General features: G+C 41.9%; 4 protein-coding genes across 6 annotated transcripts in view; 3 read left to right on the forward strand and 1 right to left on the reverse strand.

Annotated features, from left to right (window-relative positions):
* Window positions 1-20,288, reverse strand: part of antxr2a (ANTXR cell adhesion molecule 2a) — a 97,699-nt gene extending 77,411 nt beyond the window's left edge. Inside the window, exon 1 of the mRNA XM_077560410.1 lies at window positions 20,182-20,288. The gene's annotated coding sequence lies outside the window, so the exon portion shown is untranslated. The remainder of the gene's footprint in view (window positions 1-20,181) is intronic.
* prdm8b (PR domain containing 8b) lies at window positions 168-7,612 on the forward strand. Its single transcript, XM_077562463.1, has 4 exons — window positions 168-414; window positions 2,050-2,283; window positions 4,112-4,343; window positions 4,746-7,612. Exons 2-4 carry the CDS (start codon window positions 2,059-2,061, stop codon window positions 5,987-5,989), a joined length of 1,701 nt encoding a protein of 566 aa, XP_077418589.1. The 5' UTR covers window positions 168-414; window positions 2,050-2,058; the 3' UTR covers window positions 5,990-7,612.
* Window positions 12,641-18,411, forward strand: fgf5 (fibroblast growth factor 5). The gene is made up of 3 exons (XM_077562299.1): window positions 12,641-13,030; window positions 14,558-14,661; window positions 18,043-18,411. Exons 1-3 carry the CDS (start codon window positions 12,787-12,789, stop codon window positions 18,409-18,411), a joined length of 717 nt encoding a protein of 238 aa, XP_077418425.1. The 5' UTR covers window positions 12,641-12,786.
* Window positions 20,262-21,427, forward strand: part of cfap299 (cilia and flagella associated protein 299) — a 44,003-nt gene continuing 42,837 nt past the window's right edge. For 2 of the 3 annotated variants that reach the window (XM_077560412.1, XM_077560414.1), the window contains exon 1: window positions 21,022-21,306. In XM_077560412.1, coding sequence (XP_077416538.1) covers window positions 21,175-21,306 — 132 coding nt within the window. In that variant the 5' untranslated portion in view covers window positions 21,022-21,174. Of the gene's footprint in view, window positions 20,441-21,021; window positions 21,307-21,427 lie in introns of those variants that run through there. The other variant, XM_077560413.1, reaches the window with a different exon arrangement.

Consider the following 21,427-nt stretch of genomic DNA (forward strand, 5'->3'; position numbering starts at 1 on the left):
GATGAGAATTACAATAATAATGAGGTGTGGGAGGTGGCTTGATGGGTGAGTGGTTTGGGGAAGGAGGGGGGGGGTCCGGGGGGGTCCCATAATAAGAGTCGTCAAGCGGCAGTCGGCTAGTGAAGAGTTAAAAGGAGGAGACGCGGAGTGACACGCCTCATTGGGGAGATTATGTGGCGCCAACAAAACGCGCGCGTCGCCCTGCGAGTCGTCCACAGCACCGGAACACGTCGGCGGCGCGCGCAACACCGGGCCGGAGCGGGACGCGTCCTGCTTCTGACACATTTTTGAGGAAAGCGACAACGCAACATTCCCTCTGCCTTTCTATTTTTTGGGCGGGCTTTTCTTCTTTCTCATTCGTCGCTTCTTGTGACTCCGGTTTGTGGATTATTTGGTTCCGATTCTGCGCAAGAGGTAGGAGCTAAAGACAACACAATTAGAACAACAACAATAATAATGATGATGATGATAATGATAATAATGTGATGAGAATGGGGGTTGGGAGGGGTTGGATCGAGTTGGAGGGGGGCTTTAAAAGCCTGCTGTTGTGTTGGCAGATGGGCCGAACAGGAGTCCGGCTCGCCCCCGAGCACCGACCACCGCGAGACCGATTAAGCCGAGCACGGCTGCGGTGCGCCGGAGAAGCTTTCGTAAAATAGTCGAAAAACGCAATGAGGTCTCGTGCGAGCTCATTTAAAATCGCAAATATTTTTCCTTTTTTTTTTTTTACTATTTTGGTTTGTTGTCAAAGCTGGCGAGAGGGGTTACACTTATTAGCATTTTTTTTAATGGGAGTATTTTATTTACTCATGCATTGCATTTTAAATAGACATATTTTCAGCCTAAAACATTCCACCAGTGCCCAAATCGTCTCAAAACAGCAAATTTCACCAAACCGCATTATTTCTATACTTTTCACGCAATTCAAATGAGTTGTCATTTAAAATGGAGCCAAATAAATAAAGCGTCTTTCGTTTGTTTGTTTGGTTTGAAAGGTGAAAAAAAATCCCTTTTATTTATGACATTTTAATCGTGCGTCAGGTGCGAGTTTACGCGAGGGAGAGAAAGCGCGAGAAAAAGAAATAAATCATCATCATAATAATGAAGCGCTCGTGCTGCTTTAATTACTCTCTCCCATGCCGGGTGGAAAGTGGCGGATTATGCAAATGAGGCTGGTGTAAGAAGCGAGGAAAAGAGGATAAAAAAAAGAGAATGGATGACTTTATGACGGGATCAAGAATACGCTGTATTCTTTTTATTATAATAAAGGAATTAAAATCCCGGAGCTGCTTTTGTAACACCGCACGGAACCTCGTACTTTATAATATAGCCTACACATAAAAATATTACAATTAAAATAGAAAAGGATTCGGGAATTTAATTGAAAAATGTTTTGTTCACTGGCAACTATAGGCAATTTATTTCGAATTTCACGCCATAATTATGCAATGTTATTTTATAATCGTTTGTCTTGTCCTACTGTAGAATATTGTTTTGAATGTAGTAGAAAATATGTACTGTGTGTGTGTGTGTGGGCCTCCAATCATTTTTTATTATTTGCAACCTCGCACGTGAAGCAAATCTACATCTGTGATTTAAGGAGGCCTATTGTTTGTTTGCAAAGGTGCGTATTTTTGAATTTTTTAAAACGTACAAAAACAGAAAACAATGCCTTTGACAGTAATAATACTATGGTTTTAAATTAATGTTGAATATTGTTATAGGATAAAAAGATGAATTACATCCATATTGCGGTTGAAATCGTCATGACGTTTATTTGTCTTAATATGAAAACAAATAGAAAAAGCCGTCATGGGCGTATTGAAAAGCGCTTTAAATGTATCGTTTATGATTATTGTTTTTATGAAGAAGAAGAAAAAAATCATGAATAGAAATAAAAGCAATTTTTAGCTGCTTAATTAGATGTAATATACATTTGTTTTCTCTCTCCTGTGTGGAGCCCGTGACCGCGCAAAGGCGCACGTTACTGTTTTGTTGAGTTGAGTTTTTTTTTTTTTTTTAATGACCGTGCGGTTGTCCGCGTTGCAGGGTTCGGCCATGGAGGAGTCGAGCTCGCAGCACAAGGCGCAGCTGTGGGACGGCGACGCCAAGGCGGTGCAGCAGTGTCTGACCGACATCTTCACCAGCGTGTACACCACCTGCGACGTGCCCGAGAGCGCCATCTTCGGGCCGTGCGTGCTCAGCCACACGTCCATGTACGACAGCATCGCCTTCATCGCGCTCAAGGCCACCGACAAGCGCACCGCTCCGTACATCTTCCGGGTAAAAAGAAGCAACACTGCCAGATAACATTTTTCAGATCTTTGATGAAGATGGCGACGACGCGATATGGCGATGACGTCATGGGGGGGGGGTGTTCGATATGAAATTCAATCACATTGTATGGAATATGATGAGATTCACGTGCTAACGTGATCAATTATATGATAACTACAGCTTCCGCATCAGAACAAAAAAAAAAAACCCGAAGCAATTCTTTCCAGTTCCTTCGTGGGTCTTCTTTTTATTATTAAATCCTAAATCTTTATTTTCACAGTAAGAGCAGAAAGGCTAGTTAGCTAGTAACTTTGATTTAAGACACAAAAAGGACTCTACAGTCACCTAAACCGGAAGTCAGTCGTAAACTGTTGACAACTTGTGTTCTCACGTGGTAAGTTAAAACATCAATGACCTATCAAAATTTTTTTTAATCTGAAACAGAATGAAACTGCGATATGTTGCCAACAATATCACAATAGAGTGATTATGTAGTAATTTATGCTGTATATATCGAGGGGGGGGGGCATGGAAGGCCTATTGTGATACTTGTCTACAGAAGACAAGTGACGGCAAAAATTGGTGTCATATTGAACACAAAAGATGCTAACAGCTTCAATATCGAGATCCGGTGTTGGTCTCTACTGAGAAGTTGTCAGAAAATGAAATGGACCAAAAATAATCAAATCTACTTTCAATTAGCAATGTGAACACAAAAAGGGATGTATTCTGATTTGTTTTATTTTAAAAAAAAAAGACTACTGGATACAAGCTAATTTATTATAATGATAACATTGTCATTGAATAACATGCGCAATGTGCTCACACTGAATTGATGACATTTTAATCAGAACCTAAAGTGGATCACAAATAATTTCTGAAAATGACAAAATGTGAAATTTTCCACTCCACATTTAGTGTAATGTACTCTGAATGCAAAACATTTTGTAGTTAAAGTTTATAAACAAAAAATAAGTTTACATTTTGTTGGACTGAAAATTAAGACTTTTTTTTTACTGAAGAAATGTGCAAAAAAAAAAAGGAAAATGAATTAAGATTCTCTTGCAATTGTTACAAGATAACTGAAGTTATTTCACATTTTGTAGAAACGCTTATCAATTTAAAAAAATTGTTTTTAAAATGATTTGTATAGCGAACAATTAAATAATTGCTGTAGTAATATTGAATGAGGACTATTAAAAGAGATGATGTATTTTACCTTTTGTGCTCAGAACCTGACAGTTGGAAAATGTATTTCAAATTCAGATTTTTATAAAATTGTGTATTCATTCCTAAAAATGTGCAACTTTTTCTTCAAAAAATTCAAAATGTACTATTCAGTATTTTGGCACAAAATAAGAATTAAAAGCTATTGGAACAATAAAGTAGCCCGCTGCTGTTTGTGGCAGAAAAACAACCGCCACTAGCAAAAATCCGCAAATACGTATTTGACTTTTTAAATGTAGCGCGTTTGTAGTTTTCACGCAGCTTTCACGCAGCTTTCACGCATGTGCACTCCCCAACATATTCGCCGGACGTGTCATTCAAACATTTCTCTCCGATGACAATATGACGTGTTTTGACTCGCATACAAAAATTCAGATTTGGCCTTTGTTATTAGTGCTACTCAATTTGAGTCGCCACCGATGGGTGCGCAGCCCAAATCGCGATGAAAAATATTCTTTGTAACGACAAAAAAGAAAAAGGAAATGAGATGGGTGTCAAGTTCAAACAAACATGAATAAACAGGGACTCGGATTCCCTCTCCCCAAACCACCAGCTAAAAGGTGAATTTCCCCAACGACGTTGCTAACGTCTCCGCCGTCTTTGTCAGGTGGACACGTCGGCAGCCAACAGCACGTCGGAAGGCCTGATGTGGCTCCGCCTGGTGCAGTCGGCCCGCGACAAGGACGAGCAGAATCTGGAGGCGTACGTGAAGAACGGTCAACTCTTCTACCGTTCGCTCCGGCGCATCGAGAAGGACGAGGAGCTGCTGGTGTGGTACGGGAAGGACCTGGTGGAACTGCTGCTGCTCACCGCCGCCAGGGTGCCCGCCAAGAGCAAAGGTGCGATACGGAGCCACCAACAATCTCTTGCAGATGAAGAGTGAAAACTGGTTTAGATCCACTCAAATTATACAGTTGGAGGTTTCTGTCTGTGGTTGTTTGTGGTCAATGCAATCCATTTGGGAGGTCGAAACTCTAGAGCTTTGAGAGCCAAAAAATACCAGTGGCCGTAGTTTTGGGAGTTTGGGATCACCACAGAACATTTGGGATGTTGCTGCAGTGTGTTTGTAAAAGTCTCCTCTTGTAAAAGAGTTTCATCTCAGATTTGTGATTATCACTGTGCATTCTAAAAGTCTACTTTGGCAAAAGAAGCGCTTTCTTTGAGGAGAAATTACAAGTTAGGTCTGTGAAAGTATGATGTCTCATTAGAAAGTAACGATTGTGTCTTCCTCCCCAAAAAAGGTTCATCCCACCACTCGTGTCCGGACTGCAGCCAAAGGTTCCAGTTTGAGTTCCCATTTTTGGCGCACTTGCGCTTCCGGTGCACCAAAAGACTGCAGAGCCTGACGGCAGCGGACGAGGAGCCCGGCAGGGAGCGCAGCCCGGACCGACCAAGCGCGACGCCCACCAGGAGCAGCCCCAAGCACGGCCGCTCCGAGGGCGACGGCAGCAAACCCTCCACGGACTTTCACAACCTGGCTCGGGACATGGAGAACAACCGGACCGGCAGCCCGTTGAGCGACAGGGAGGCGGAGGTGTGCAGCGAGAGCTCGGGGAAGAGAAAGTTCTCTGCGGTGGATGACCGGGAGTGCAGACGACCCGGCCTGCCGCAGTCCAAGTCCAAGGAGGAGTTGGCCACATCGGCGCAGAACTACCGGGGAGTGTACGGCTTGGAGGAGAACCACCGGTCGCTTTCCTCGTCCAGTTCCTCGGAGACCAAGTGCAGCGCCTTCACCGAAGTCAAGAAGTCGGTTCAGACTCTCAAGAACCACGGCGGAAGCAAAAGCTTGTCAGCCGCCAACTCCGAGAACAAAGACCGTCCCAGCAGCAGCCCCTCGGACAAGCACCTGAACATCCGTCAGGTTCTGTCGGAGACGCAGCCTCCCCAGACGCCGCCCATGGCGAGCGCCTTCACCTCGGTGAGCGGCGGCAACGGCGGCGGCGAGCGGAAGAGCGCCTTCAGCCAGCCGGCCCGATCCGCCTACTCCCAGATCTCCTCGCTGGTGATGCCGCCCAAGCTGCTGGACTGCCACCCGGCGGTGGGAAACGCCATCTCGTCCAGTCGCCTCTACCAGGCCGACCACCTGGCCGCCAAGCTGCATGGCGCCGAACTGGGCGCCAACTGCCCCGTGCCGGGCGGCGTGGCCAAGCAGAGTCCCTTCGTGTACGCCGCCGCTGCTGCAGCGGCCACCTTTTGGCCCAAGAACTCCGGCAGCGTCCAGCTGCAGATGCCGTCGGCGCTCACACTCCTGCCGCCCTCATTCACGTCCCTGTGCTTGCCGGCACAGAACTGGTGCGCCAAGTGCAACGCCTCCTTCCGCATGACTTCGGACCTGGTGTATCACATGCGCTCGCACCACAAGAAGGAGTTTGCCATGGAGCCCCTGGTCAAGCGGCGGCGCGAGGAGAAACTCAAGTGTCCCATCTGTAACGAGTCCTTCCGAGAGCGCCACCATTTGTCACGTCACATGACCTCGCACAACTGACTCAGGGGCTCGGGCCCTGATGCCGGGGGGTGCCGTCAGGGATTGGGGGCGGGGGGCAAAATAACGGAAATATTCAAAGGCCCCCTTGTCAGTCATGTTCCCTAAGAGTAGAGTTTCTCAAACATTATCTTTCAAAATGACATCTGATTGGATTGGATTTGCTCAAGTAGCAAAGACTTTTCCGAATGTCTTTTACTAACAACCAAGGCAAAACTTCCCCCCGACATACAAAGCTAGTTGCGATACATATATCGTTTCAATGTACTTCCTTGGGCCAATCCCGGACGAGCCTCCAGATTTACAAACTTTTAGTCACGAGCTCAAGTTTAGTTGCGCAACCCTTAACGCGGATTGTTGTTTAGGCCTTTTGGCACATACGATTAGCTAGGTGACTTGAGCTAGCACATTGTTGTGTCACTGTGGCCTACCCTGGCTCAGTATCTTCTTATCTGTACCCTGGCACATACGTCCAGCTGAAACCAGTTTGACTACACTGCAAAAACAATCTGGTTAAAGGGGCTGAATTTTTGAAGAACCTCTTGGAGGAGGAAACCAAAAAACCTGATTTGAAGCTAAATAGCTGACTTGCTGTGTCTTTTCCAGCAAAGCTTCTTGAGACTTTTTTGTAGGTCTGTTCATGATCGACATGGCTACTAAATTTCACGTTGCTGAGTGAAAAGGCCTTCAGGGGTTGATTTTTTTAGAAGCAGTCAAAATAAGCCTAAAATGGTCGCTTATAGGGAAAATTGCAGACTTCCTGACACTTTTTTTTGTGAGTCTACTCATGGTAGACAAGCCAACCAAATTTCATGTTGCTTAAAAAAACGAGCTCTGTGGGCTGACTTGGGGGGAAAAAAACGACCCCTTAATCAAAAGGCTAAGATGGCCACGTCAAACCAAAATGGCCGACTTCCTGTGTCTTTTCAGTGATGGCTTCTTGAGACTTTTTGGTGGGATTATTCATAATAGACATGTCTACCAAATGTCATGCTACTTAATAAATAAAGCGAGCTTCAGGGACTGAATTTTCAAAAAATTGCCGTGGGGGGAATTGCAATGACCTCTGGGAACAGTCAAAAAGGAGCCAAGTTTAGCCCTGGTGGTTCACTGAAGACATTACGGTCATTGGTTCAGCTTCAGCATGTCCGCTTTTGTCGGGCCCCCGAGTTGGGGTTGGGGCACTTCCATTTGAGAACCTCTGCCTTAGAGTCATCATCACTGACTTCACCGCTCCCCTTACGGCGCCCCTGGCGGACCCCCTGGCCCCCTCTCCCCTTTGCACTCCTTTTTCTGGAAGTTTCCTTTTTTGTGTACAAAGAACAAATGTCTCGTTTGAAATGAATCTATTTATGAAGCACTTACACGTGTAATAAGGGAAGATGGAAATATGTGTAAATGTACAGTGAGTTGTATTTTATATCCTACACGAATATACTAGACACTCTGTGTGTGTGTGTGTGTGTGTGTGTGTGCGTGCGTACGACGAGAAATCTTATCCACTCCACATGCCGACCATGTGTAAATACAAAATTTTCTGATTTGAAATACAAAATGTGATAATGATATTAATAATGACAATAATCCTATTTTGTGTCCATGTGTGTGTGTGTGTGTGTGTGTGTGGGGGGGGGGGGGGTTCTCGTGTTTCTTTTGCGTTTGTCGGGGAAATTTACTACGTATGACAGTTGATCTAATCATGTTGAATGCAATGACAATAAAAAAAATAGCTTTATTTTCAAATGGCACTGCTCTTTTGTCCTCTTTTGTCCACATTTATGGATATTTCTTTTCATTTTTATTGTACCAAGGAATATAAATGCAGCTTATTCATTACACCTTCTTGACTTACTATAAACAATTCATTCCCAAGGTAAACCATTACATTGTTAATGACTAAAATCAGAAAATGGTTGTAGTCTGTAGCTGCTTAATTATAGCTAATTACACTGCACGTCTTTGGGGCTAATGAAAAAAATGTTGCATTGGATTTGATTTGTTCATTATGTATAATTAGGTGTAATTATACAGCTACAAGCATTTTGAGATGTATTGCATAAAAAGGGAGGGATTTAAAATATATGTGTAAAATGTTTTTTTTTTTAAATCCCCACAATATTATCATGATTGGGTTTAATCACAATTCTACAGGCTGCGACAAAGAGAATTAGTGTGAGGTTGCAACAACCATTTGTCAATTTGTTCTTTCAAAATGTACAATTGAAAATATCATATATCAAAAATATGACTTCAAAGATCAATCATTAAATGTGATCATATAATTGTACGTGATGATGCAATAAATCTCGATCTAAATATATAATGAAATATTTGTTGAAAACGTTACATTCAATTTTGAGCATCATTAGCATTTTTTTTAAGCACAGAAGAGTTTATCACATACAAATTCCGTCAAAAATCTGCGAGTGAAACAGGTCTTTATTATACTATTAAACATGTTTATTATGTTCTTCTTGGCATCCTTCTGTCTCGTAAGACAATTTAGTTTGTGCCAGTTTAGTCTGTGTTTTTTGCATTTCTTGCTTTCATTTATTATTATTACTATTATTTTATATGTACATATAATTTTATTGTTAAATATTCGTAAAAAACATAAAAGGCAGGTTGCACAACTTAACATGAAACATTTCCATGTTTATGTTTATTTATAAGGAAAATGCAATATGGTCATACCTGACGCTTAGTACACATTTTTTTCCCCTCACATTATAACTAAATGCAAAGTCGCGTCTGGTACTTATGATAAATAATATCGAGACATTGTTTAATTTTATGCACTATATTAAAACAGCGTTGGGGCACGTAAAGAAAATAATAAGACATTTTGATACATTAAAAGGGCATAAACGTGCCGACGGACTTGGCGAGCTCAGCAAAGGAGGGAAAGAGTTGAAAAACAGATCAACACCGCCATCAAGTGGCAAGAAAAGGAAGTACTGCCAAAGAGCAAATGTAAAAATGTCAATGGGAAGCTGCAATTTACAATTAGCATCTATCTATCGATCTACCCCCCCCCCCCCCCCCCCCCCCCCGAGACACACACACACACAGCGGCCACTTTATTAGGCGCACCTGTCCAAATGCTCGTAATGCAAATTTCTATTCAGCCAATCTCATGGCAGCATCTCAATGCACACACACACAATACAAAACTTGTTGTATTTCCTATATCGCCATTTTGAGTTTTTGGCGAGCGTCGAGTCCGCGGGAAAGAGACGAGAGGCCAATAGGAGGCCAGGCCTTGACGGTCACATGATCGGGGCAATCCAAGGTGTGTTTACATCTCACGCATTTCACGTCAACGCGCCGAACTGCTCAGTAATCCGAGCCGCTCTCATGCACATGCACTTTAAAACAACTTCTCACAAACACACACTGCATATACACACACACACACACACACACACACTTAAATACACACTGACACGGACACACAATACTGAGTGAGCAGACCATGAGTGGCATTTAGCGATCTCATGCCTTGTGGCTTGCGTCACGGTCGCACGTGCACGGGCAGGCCAACACAAGGACACTTTTCTGTGCTAAGGTGCAACTTCCATTTGGCCCCGCCCACCTCGACCCCTGCCACTCATGCTACATTTTTACCCTTGTTTGGCTGACAATTTCTTGGTATTTTTTTTTTTTTTGTGGTTTCTGAATGGATTATGGTACATGACCCAGGTCAAGCTGACCACTTTAAAGTTCAATTTAAAAAAAAAAAAACAACTGAAAAATAAATAACTTTAAAATAGTTTTTTGGTATGAAATTTCTTCTAGAGTGGTTATAAAAAGTCTACACACCCCTGTTCAAAAACCGCTATGTGACCTATAACTCAAAAGAAGGATCTTTTTTGCAAAAAAAAAGAGGGGTAGTAAAAATAAATAACAGGTTTCATAAGTGTGCACACCCTCTTATAACTGTTATATAAATCAACCAATCCCATTCAAACTTATGTTAAATGTGATTCTACATGCACTTGACACCATGAAAGTCCCTCTGATTATCCCCAAATAAAGTTCTGATGTTCTAGTAGGCTTTCTAGCATAAGCCTGAACATTTTTGCGCTAACAGGGACTGCTAATTGGAATTGCTATAGATCACATTCATGGTGGATGTTTTTTGTTTTGCTTTGTATTACTCTGGTATTTTTACATCGCATAACTTTGCCATTTGAATAGGGGTGTGTAGACATGAATTACTCATCGGGCCAAACTGACTCATCTAAAAAAATGTTTTTTTACTTTTGTTAGAAAATGTCTTGGACCCTTTTAAACCAACAAAACACACTCCACTGAGGAAATGTAAGTTGTTTTTTTTTAAAAAGTGACAATGACAAATCATTTCTTGAGTATGATGACTTGTTTATTGGATTTGATGGGATATTTATCCTAATGCTTTAAATGGATGACCTAATCTCTCCTGATTGTAAAAAAAAAAATTGACTGGCAGCATTTATCTATTTATAGACTGTGAACTGTCGCCCACTCACAGATGTAGCCGTCATGCCGAGTGGTGGGAAATATGCTACCTGTCTTCACTGCGCTTCCTGCTCCGGAATTTCCGGCATGGCGTTGAAAGCCGGCGGGAGATTTGTGTAACATTTGTTCCCTCCGACAACCCTTGGACGGTGCCATTTTTTAAATATATATAGAGCGGAAGAAAAAGTCTGCTAACTTGGAAAGATTCGGCAAGCAACTTGAAACGCATCAACATCCTTCAAAATCAATAGACTTAATGTGATTGGATGATATTCTCTAAGTTCTCCCTTACACACGCCCCGACATGAGCTTTCTACGATAGCATTACAACACTAACAACAACACACAAAACAAGGCAAAGAAAAAGCACAACACACAAAACAAGACAAAGAAAAAGCACAACACACAAAACAAGGCAAAGAAAAAGCACAACACAGCTGGCTGATCAACCAGAGGCTCAGATGGCGAGGGTGTTAAAAGGCGGGATCAAGCGGGGACGCCGCTCCTTGTTTATACGACTGGGGAGGGATTAGCTGGTGGGCTAACGGAATGGCGCTACATTAGGAACAGTGGCGCGCTGTTTACACAGCGGGCGACGCCGGCCCAGCCCGACCCGAGCTCAGCTGGCTGCAGACAATTAGCTTAGCTTTGTGGCTCATAATCCTCCGCAGGGGGGAGATTGAAGCTTGGCTGGCAACGGTGAAAGCGCTGGTGTGACCCACTTTGAAGAACTTGTAACAACTACACGATGGTCTTTTGGTTAAGGGGTGGGGGCAAATCACGTTTTTGGTGATTAATTCATCATATAAGGTCATATGTTGTACTTAATTTCAGATCTAGAAAGCATTTGTCGTTGCCTTTAATTTGAGATATGACTTGATGTGGTTTGTCACCTTCTTTTTTCAACCGTTTCACACCTGTGTTGCATGGTACCTCAAAATTATCACCGAGCCAAGAGCCAATGGACTCTATTGCGCAATCATTTCAAACATGACAACAGGGAGTAAACAGTTTCAGAGAACTGCTTGACATGTTACATGTTTAGTTGCATACTTTTTTCTTGCAACTGTTTCACACCTGTGTTGCATGCAGTCTACAACTTGGACTCTAGGACGTTTGGGTTCAGACATTTACTGTATAATGTGAAAAAAGCTTGAATGCTTCTTAAAGTCATATTTAGTGTTTCATACCTGTGTTGCATGGAGTTCACGGATCCATACATGTGACCAGAATTTCTTTACAAACGTATTTACTATATAAACTGAAAAATGCTCACAGATTTTGCTTCCTTTTAATAATTAGTTGTAAAACGAATGATAGGCAACCGCTTCAAACCTGCGTTGCATCGTGTATTGATCTACTTGTGCTTCTTTACAAACTCAACTACTTTACAAACTGACAAATGCATAAAGAATTTGCTTTTCCGTGAACCTTTGGCCTAATATTTAGCCACATGAGGGTTGTTTTAACTGCTTCACACTTGTGTTACATGGATCCATTTATCTTCTTTTGCCTCAGTACAAACTTAAAGATTTACTGCAAATGCTCCCAGGTGTTGGTTTCCTGTGAACAAGTGAACTAATATTTAGTTGTAGAAGCAGTTTGTTTGCAGTTCTTTGCACAAACCAGAAAACAAATATTGAAGACTTTGCTTTCTCATGACCTAATCAGCGCACTTTATTGGTAATTGCTTCACACCTGCGTTGTATGGCACACATGTATCAATCGCACTTCTTTACAAATTGAAACACTTCAGAAATGGACCAATCCCCAATGATTCTGTTTTTCTGTGTGAACTAATCATATTTGCTCACAGTTTGATGCAATTACTTCAAACCTCTGTTGCATTTGCCACCTTATGCTCATTGTGAGCATTTACTGCAGAAAATGAAAATGCTTGAAGTTTTCTAAATTTCCCTGAAAGCTAGAGGCTATACTTTAAGTTGTATAGCTCCAAGCGTTTCACACCTGTGCCGCATTGAGTGCGAATTGTTGCAGTCGCACTTTCTACAGTTCATACATGATCACACACGGAGGAGTGGACGAATGAAACCGAGAGCGGCGCGCACGGTCTCGTCGCCTTCCCGCTGGCGTGTGCGTAAAAGGCGCGCTTCGTGCGTCCCGGCTGGGTGCGAGGGCGCTTCAGACGCGCGCGCCTTGCGTCGCTCCAGTGGCCGCCGGTGGTCGCTGATCGCGGTCGGAGGCATGCCCGGAGCGGTGAGATCATCGGCGGTAAAAATATCCTGCGGCGGCTCGTCAGGCGAGCGTGCGCGCGCGCGCGTGTAGGATTTCGTCCGGGAATGCGAGGGGGTTCGAGTGGCGGGTGGTCGAGCATGAACGTTCGGCTGTACCTGCTCGCCGTCGCGCACTTGGTGGCCGCGGCGCGTCGCCCGGGCCAGGCGGGCGAGCAGGAGGACGAAACGGAAACGGAAGCCCGCTCGGGGCGCAGGACGTGCCGGCTCTACTGCAGGGTGGGCATCGGCTTCCACCTGCAGATCCACCCGGACGGCAGAGTTAACGGCAGCCATGAGGCCGACCGTCTGAGTAAGTTTACGTGCATGCACGTCGGCTATACGTCGGCGCGCAACGTGCCCGCGTGCACGCGCGTCGATTTGCCTGACATGCGCCCGCGGGTGTTTTTTTTTCTGCATGCGTAGATATGAAACATAATCCAGATTTAAACACTAATATGAAACTAGAAGTTGGGGTCAATTTAGTCCTAACCCGGATTTGGAACCCTTCTTTTAAACCCCAATCCAGGCTAGAGACCCTCATTTTTTTCTCCCGTCTCGAGACACTTTGAAACACTTAATCAAGTCTGAAACCCTCTAACCATCATTCAAATCACTTATTCTGGCAGAAAGCGTTACTCTGACACCTTAACAGCGGTTTGGAGCCCTACTTCAAAGCCCTAACTATATCGAAACCCGAATTTAGAATCAGAGTCAGTTGAAATTGAAATCCAAACCCTTGTTTGAAACCCTACTGCAGTGGCAGCGAACCATGGTCCTCGAAAACCACTGTCCTGCCCAGTTGAGATGTTTCCCTTCACCGACACACCTGATTCAATGATCAGATCGTTATCGGACTTCTTGCTGATGAGCTGATCATTCGAATTGTGTGTGGCGTCTAAAACAGGCAGGACGGCGGTTCTTGAGAACCTGACCTTTGCATATTTACATCCCTACCCTGATTCGAATCTCTCACCTAGGCTAGAAACCCTCATTTCAAACCCTAATTTGAAACGCTAATCCATAGCAGTACTGTTTGTTTATTTTTTAACTCTAAACTCTGCATTGTTGAAACCCTAATTTGAAACCCAAGCCATTGTTTGAAGCACTAATTCTGTTTTTAAACTCTACTTAAAAGCCTTACATCTGCATTAAAACCCAAATTTAAATTTTTAGTTACAGCTATTCCAGGCTTGAAACTAAATTTGAAGTTTTCACCATGCCTTGAAATGCTACTTTGAAACCTTAACTTCTTGTTTTCAATAGCTAATCCAGACTTGAAATATTTGAAAGCATAATATTTGTTTTAAACCCTAAAATCCCATACAACCTTAATTAAGCAACTGTACAGGCAAGGGATGGGCAAGTTATCGGTACCAGGACGATATTGGCCTTATTTTAAGGTATTGGGTATTTATGGAGGCTGCTGATACCAGCAACCGATACTTAAGGCAAATAAATTAGCACTGTATTGAGTCAGTTTCACACATTGACGAATCATTATTTGCATCAGAAAGAAAGGTCTTTGTCTTTTGTCATTGTGTTAAATGAAATTGTATATATCAAAAGTACTCGAGCTATCAGTACTTAGTGAGTACTCAAAGAGTGAATACTTGTACTCGGTCTGGAAAAGTGGTATTGAACATCCTTATTTTAAAGTAAAATTAAAGCAATCTTTCTTTAAAAAACTAGTACAATACAAGGCAGGTGTTTAAAGAGCAATATTGTCAAGCAGTGGCATTTGATCAGTCGTACTAGAAATAATGTGGTGTGACTTCACTCAATCAGTCAGTCAATCAATCAATTCATAAATCAAGGAATCAATCGTTTGTGTGTGCAGGCGTTCTGGAGCTATTTGCCGTGTCCCAGGGCGTGATTGGCATCCGAGGAGTGTACAGTAACAGATTCCTGGCCATGAATAAGAAAGGACGTCTCCACGCCACTGTGAGTGCTAGCACGATGCTATGCTAACATGCTACATCAGATAGTCACTCCACTCGTATATTCGTTGTTTGGCATTGGCAAATCTGAAGATGTATTTTTGCATCGTTTTCTCCGTTATTCCCTGAAAACACATTGATCGCTAGTTTGTTATTTTATAGCTTGAAACCCCTTTTTGGAACCCTGACCCTGCCTTGAACCCCAACTTGAAACTGTAACTCCGCCTTAAAACCATTTTTTAGCACCGCGACCGGTAACCCAAGAAAAGTGTTCTAAATGTGGAATCCCTGCACCTCATTGATGAATGTTTAATGTTCCAGTTTAGCTTCAAACCACATGTAACATAAGGTAGCTTAGCGTAGCATAACGACGGGAACATTGTCAGGGAGGCGGTCCCCCGGTTAGAGCGTATTAGCGGGCGAGAAAGATTAAGTCCTGTCTGGGATGGTTGATAAGGCGCAGCTGAAGTGGAAATCAATACGGAGTAAAAGCGATTAGGGGGGCCCCCCAAGAGCCTTTACGAGGACCCCGCTTTTGTTTCAGCAAATCCCGTCAGCCGGGAGCCAAGCGGCCACTTCAAAGGCGACCAGTCCAGTCACAATTCGGCATGAAGTCAAGTCGTTAAGTGACAATTCAAAGTCATTGGAACTGTTGAAATGAAGCCGACGACTCATTGAAATTTGTACGGCAACTTCACCTGGACAAACTTTATGGAACGTCAACGTCGCCATTGTTTTTTTGTTCTGTTTTTTTTACACAGTTTCCCAGAGTTAAAAATGTAACATTTATCTTCGGATGGTATGAAATGTAAAAAAAACAACTTTTTTTTTCTTCTTATGCTGCATTTTTCTCTCTCCTAAAACTGATTTTAAGGCTGTGATTCGAATCCGACTTCTAATCCTTCATTACAATTTATTTCCCCTCAAATACAATTTCAATATGTAAGTTTTTACTCTCCAAAATATTAAGCTCAAATCTTGTAATTGTAATGTGTTACGGTCCCAAACAATATAAATGAAATTGTGATATTAGGAATTTAAAAAATGACTACAATTTGCAATATTATGACTTCATCATAATACAATTTTTTATGAATTAAACTTTTTGTTATTTATAAAACACTTTTTTTTGTACAAAGTACAACTTTCATCTTGTAACACTTTTTTGTAATGTTACCATTTCATCTTTTTTTTACGACTTTTTCTTTTCCATAAAATAAAAGAGTGACTCGTGTGTTTTTTCTTGGAATTTTTTTTTTTAATCCGGTTATTTAAAACATTAAAAACACGGGAAAAAAATATTTTCAAAACAAACTTCACTAAATTGCTTCAAAAATTCACGCCTTCCAGGTTCAAGTGTTCTTTTTATTTATTTATCTTTCAACTACAATTAATACTTTGGAATTTTCACATAATTTATCTATTGATTTACTTCATCAGCATTCATCTTAGCATTCAGCTATTAGCATTGCGTGGGAATGCTGAAAGCATTTATGCAGAAATTGCACTTAACTCTTTGACTGCCAGACGTTTTCAGAAAAGGGATGCCGTGGGTGCCAGCCGATTTTAAGCATTTTGCCTGATCTTTCAAGGTCCATAGAAAATTATGTGTTTGGACTATGGAAACACACATACTGCCAAAACAAGATTGGACTCTCATCTTCCATTAGAAAAAAAAAAGTTTGTTTCTACCTTATTCCGTTTTTGAGTAATCAACAATAGAAAATGGTTAGTTTCACCTGTTTTGAAAAAAACGTCTTTTAACGTCTTTGGCACTCCTCCATAGGATTTTACGAAACGTTATTTAACGTTTTTAGCAGTCAAAGAGTTAATCTAGTCTTGTGATATAATTTCTTTCAAATCTCGCATGCAGCCAAAGCTAGTATTTATGCGACGGCCATGTTTCCCCGCCGCCGTCACGGCTTCAGTTTTTCCACTACGCTGCACATGAGCGGGAAACGTTTGTTTTGTTTCGGAACAGCGGCACAAAATGGCAAGAACACCCACAGTTTGGTTTGGTTCCCACCAGAGCTATTTTTAGCCTCCAAACAAGGAGCGTAGTGAACATTAGTGTGCGGCAGGACGATCCTAGCGGTTTGTGTTAGCGGTTAGCACACTTTAGCATTAAATAGCGTTAAAAGCGGGTCGTTGACGTGTCCCAGCGTGCAATTAGCTTCAGTTTACAAACCGAGATAATTAGCCTAATACGGGTTAATTACGTGGGAAACGTTTGCAAGTGTGTCTGGTAGTTTCCAGACATGTCCTCGTAAATTTGCCGGTTATGACGTCGTCTTTCCCTGACTTGGAGATGGCGTGTAAACAAAACATGATTACATGACGATGAGAACAAAAAGTCAAGAAGTTGAATTCCTGAGAAGAAAAGTTGCATTCAAGTTATTTTTTGGAAAGGAAATAGTCATAATGTTACAAGATTTAATCCATAAAATTTTGCAATGAAAATTTCATAATATTAGAGAAAAGTCATTTATTTTGAGAAAAAAGTTGTAAAGATACAACATTAAAGTTGTACTGTATTTCCTTCAAGAATAAGTTTGAATATTACAGATTAAAGACAATTTTTAAACAACAAAACTGCAAATACTGCAAATTTAAAAATCCAAAGTTTTTTTTTTAAACTGAATTTTACATGATTCAAGTCAACTTGATTTTTTTTAAAGCGATACATTCCAAAATGGATTTCTTTGATAGAAAAAGTTGTGAAATTGCAAGACAAGATTTTTTTTTGCAATTCTTAAGATTTTTGCAGAAAAAAAATTTACGATTTTATCAAATACCTTTTCTGGAAAAATATTAAAAACAATACAACTAAAAGAGGAAAAACAAATATGACGGACTAGTCTAGTACTATGATTTCCTTTTGTTTTTCTTAAGAACTGTTAATCTTGCAAATTTTTAGGCATAAATCGATATTTGATTGTGACGGTATGACAACCGTGAGCAAAAATATTGCGGTATCACGATATTAAAATAACAGCTCTACAAATATTTGGGTGAATAAAAAAATCATGTTTGTCCTCATTGAACACAATCTATTATATTTTTTTATTTATGCATGTTATACTCATCTGTGGGCTATTCATGGTGTCCTTGGGGCTAACTAGTGACTGCCGGCACCATTTTGTGCCTTACTTAGAAGTCACCTCAGAAAAAATAAATAAAAGAGCTCATTACCGGTGACAGCTAGTATTAGCGGTTATTAAAAACTTGACTTTTTAAAGGCAGAGCAAAGCGGTAATCAGCCCGTGCCTACTTGTAATGATTGCAATGATAAAAGTGACTTTGATATTATTATTTCTTTCCTCTGAAAAATCTGATTCTAAACTAATGTTTACAACTTTGACTCCCATTTTGTCTTCTTGCGTAGGAGTCATTTACGGACGACTGCAAGTTCCGCGAGCGTTTCCAGGAGAACAGCTACAACACGTACGCTTCCGTACTCCACTGGAACCGCAGGACCGGCCGCCAGTGGTTCGTGGCCCTCAACAAGCGAGGCAAAGCCAAGATGGGCTCCAGCCCGCGGGTCAAAGCCCAGCACGTCTCCACGCACTTCCTGCCCAGGATCGGCGAGGGGGACCGCGGGGGCGGCGAACGCGGATTCGCCGTCACAGGCGGGAAAGGCGATGGGCGGCACAAAGCGCCGCCGCCCAAAGCGCCGCCAACCCATAAAGCAAAGGTCCAGGAGGGGACGCGGCCCAGACAGGTCAAGTACTGGCCCAAGTATCGTTTTGGATAGAACGCGTTGCATCAGAAAAACTTCACAGCATTCCCGACATCCTCAAGCTTCGATTAAAAACTCAAATGTTTTGGAAAAAAACTTAATTCATATTGAGGATTTCTGACGTCTAAACGCTAGCTATGTTTTTTGAGTGTTTTGTTGCATTTCAAGAAATTTACCTCTCCGATCGTAAAAATGGGCGATTTTTTTTTGGGCGAGAAAAAAAATTCTTGGATTGTGACACCTCTTTCACTGAAATAATACGGCTTATCATGTTTACGTTCCGCCAGTGACCTAAGCCCGAAGGAATTGTTTAAATTTCTTTAGCCAAATCCTGAAGCTAACCTTAACACATTATGATGTTTAACTCTTTTGTTTGTTTGTTTTTTACCTGGTATGGCAGCAATATTCTTATGTGATATTGTGATTGTTTTCCTTAAAAAAAAAAAAAAAAGTGACTAATCCTGTCATCTATAACTCTTTTTTTTCAACTTAATTATGTAATTTCTGACTTTTTTTTTAGTCCAGAAAATAAACATGAATTTAATTTTGTAATATTTCAGAAGATTAAAGATGTGTATTTTTCCAAGACAAATGTAGTACTATAAGATTGTACCAAATTCTTAAGGCGAAAAATTATTCCGATTTCTCGGCAGTCTGGGGAAGGTTCGGACACGATTGCGTCCAAACGTGCTGTAGCTCTGATTTGAAAACAAAAGTGTTGCACTGATTCCTCAAGAAGTAAAAGTGTTATTTGTGTATATTATCTACAAATATTTCATGTTTGTATTTTTATTGCTTAACTGAGTAAAAAAACTGTCAAGTGTGCTATCACCTTAAAAAACATTGTATAGGGTCTTCCTGGCTACACAATGTCGCCCACCAGCCACAAAACAGCTCAAGGAGAAAAGCAATACTATTTTATGTCTTTTAAAGTTAAAGTTCTGACCAGACCCAGAAAATGGGGGAGCCATGATTGGTTGTTACCTACTTCCTCAGCACAGGTGATGTCATCTTCAGTCAACAGTAAGTGGGGAAAAAATTGTTTTTAAAGGTATTAATTCTACATGAAAAATAATGAAGTTATCAAATGAAAATGGTCTCATGAATCCAGTATCCCTTTAAATTGCTTAACGCTAAAAACAAAACAGACCAAACGGATTCTGTGAATGGGGTAGAATCCACGGACTTCCGACTTCCGGATTTTACACATCAGCGCCGTTTCCGGAACTCGCACCCCGACTCCTGCACACCCCAACCGCGCGCTTCTGCTCATTGGCGGGAGGGCGTCTCGGCTATCTGAAATGCTTCGGACACTGAGACAGACACTACACACTCGCGGCCTCGCACCCGTCGACGGGAACACGCAACCGAGGGTCACAAAGGCGTAAGCGCAAGTACTTGGACGCGGCCCACACGTCGCAAACCGGAAACGGAAACAAAATTGATGGGTGAAAACCCGGAAATCTGCAGGAATCCTCCATGGCACTCATTGTATCAAAGACATAAGAAACATGAAAGATGTTGAATAACGTTCTTCAAGATAGAGTGAATATTTCTTGGATTCAACTATATAAAACAACAAACATCAAAATGATAATTAATTATTACTCTTTATTAGTATAAAGAAGGGCCTGGATTAATGCTAACCATCGGTCGCAAATAAAATCCACTAGTTTATTCATATGCCATTTGCAGATAACAATGTAACAATATCAAAATAAATATGAGTTCAGTTAATGAACAGAATAAACAACATATATTTAAAAATCGTTTGATTAAACTTACCAAAGAACGTTTCAGGCTAGTCGACCATTTATAAAACCTCATTCAAGCATTCTGATTAGCACAGGTGAAAACAACTTCCGCTTCCGGTAAAGTGTCGTAAAAAAAAAAAAAAAAAGTAACGTGTTGCCCTAGCAACTTTTACAACACCGGTAAAATGGATTCAAACAAAGTTAATGATAACGACCCGGTGAGCCGCTTTAAAGACTACGAAGAATATCTGGACTCGAAAGTGACGCCGATGGATTTGTTTTTCCTTACAGTGAGTCAAGTTTGCTTCGTATTCGTCAAGTTGGCCGCGTGTGTTTCTTTTTTTATGCTGTTTTGTTTGCTTAAACCAAACTGCGTTGAGCAAACTGCGGATTCAAGACAGGTTTTGTAATATCTCCCGCAGCATACACCTTATGTCCAGTAAATTAACACGACCGTTTCGCTAAAACACCCACTTCAATTCGGCGTGGGGCATACACACACACGAGACATTTATTACAAGTGTTTCCGTTCCGGCATCAGGCCTTGGGCATGAACTAGATAAACAGAATTGTTAGTTGCCTTATTAGCATGAAATCATCGTGTAATGTATGCTTTATTGAACAAAGGAGGCAGAAGATGGTGCAATTATTTTACTGGTACACAGTAAATTAGTTACACGCTACAAATTTGGAAGCAAACGTAAAATCACCCCAAATTTTACCCTAATCTGGCGACGAGACTCTGTTTTATTGATGTAGTGATTGGAGTCACACACTAGAGGGAAGCAACCGACAAGTGACGTTCAAAAAAGCAACACTATAGAGCGACTTCCTCTTGTAGTACATTTACAGTGCAGTCCCAATACCACTAGCTAGCGCACTCGCGAATGATATAGTGGTTGACTTTGTTTGAACACCTGTGTCCACACTGGGCACCAACAGGCCATATCTGACCTGCTAATCAGCTGTCGTCAATCACTGTTTCACTGGCTCGGGTCGGGCCGGGTCACCACCAGGCCAACGAATGCCCGCTTCTGATACGTCGCTCCAATGCCTGAACCTGTTTTTCCTGGCCGCCGCTGTTTGGGGCTTTTCAGATGGTGGGAGAGGTCACGTTACAAAGTCATCACCTCGGCCGCCAGGATGGATGTTGCGGGTACGCGTCCATCGTGATGAGATGGAGGTTTGGGGCCAACTTTAGGACGAGGGGATCGTTTTTGCCCGGCCGCATCAAAAGAGCGGTGTGGGGGGGGGAATCCGGGGTTTCCGGGGTTTCC

The sequence above is a fragment of the Vanacampus margaritifer genome, chromosome 3 (genome assembly GCF_051991255.1).
Source record: "Vanacampus margaritifer isolate UIUO_Vmar chromosome 3, RoL_Vmar_1.0, whole genome shotgun sequence".
Classification (NCBI taxonomy): Eukaryota; Metazoa; Chordata; class Actinopteri; order Syngnathiformes; family Syngnathidae; genus Vanacampus; species Vanacampus margaritifer.

Excerpts from the sequence above, each read along its gene's own strand:
- prdm8b (XM_077562463.1), top strand. The coding sequence starts at position 2,059 with ATGGAGGAGTCGAGCTCGCAGCACAAGGCGCAGCTGTGGGACGGCGAC. Across the intron at positions 2,284-4,111 it reads CCGCTCCGTACATCTTCCGG|GTGGACACGTCGGCAGCCAA; the intron begins GTAAAAAGAAGC and ends CGTCTTTGTCAG. Across the intron at positions 4,344-4,745 it reads GGTGCCCGCCAAGAGCAAAG|GTTCATCCCACCACTCGTGT; the intron begins GTGCGATACGGA and ends TCCCCAAAAAAG.
- fgf5 (XM_077562299.1), top strand. The coding sequence starts at position 12,787 with ATGCGAGGGGGTTCGAGTGGCGGGTGGTCGAGCATGAACGTTCGGCTG. Across the intron at positions 13,031-14,557 it reads CCATGAGGCCGACCGTCTGA|GCGTTCTGGAGCTATTTGCC; the intron begins GTAAGTTTACGT and ends TTGTGTGTGCAG. Across the intron at positions 14,662-18,042 it reads AAGGACGTCTCCACGCCACT|GAGTCATTTACGGACGACTG; the intron begins GTGAGTGCTAGC and ends CTTCTTGCGTAG.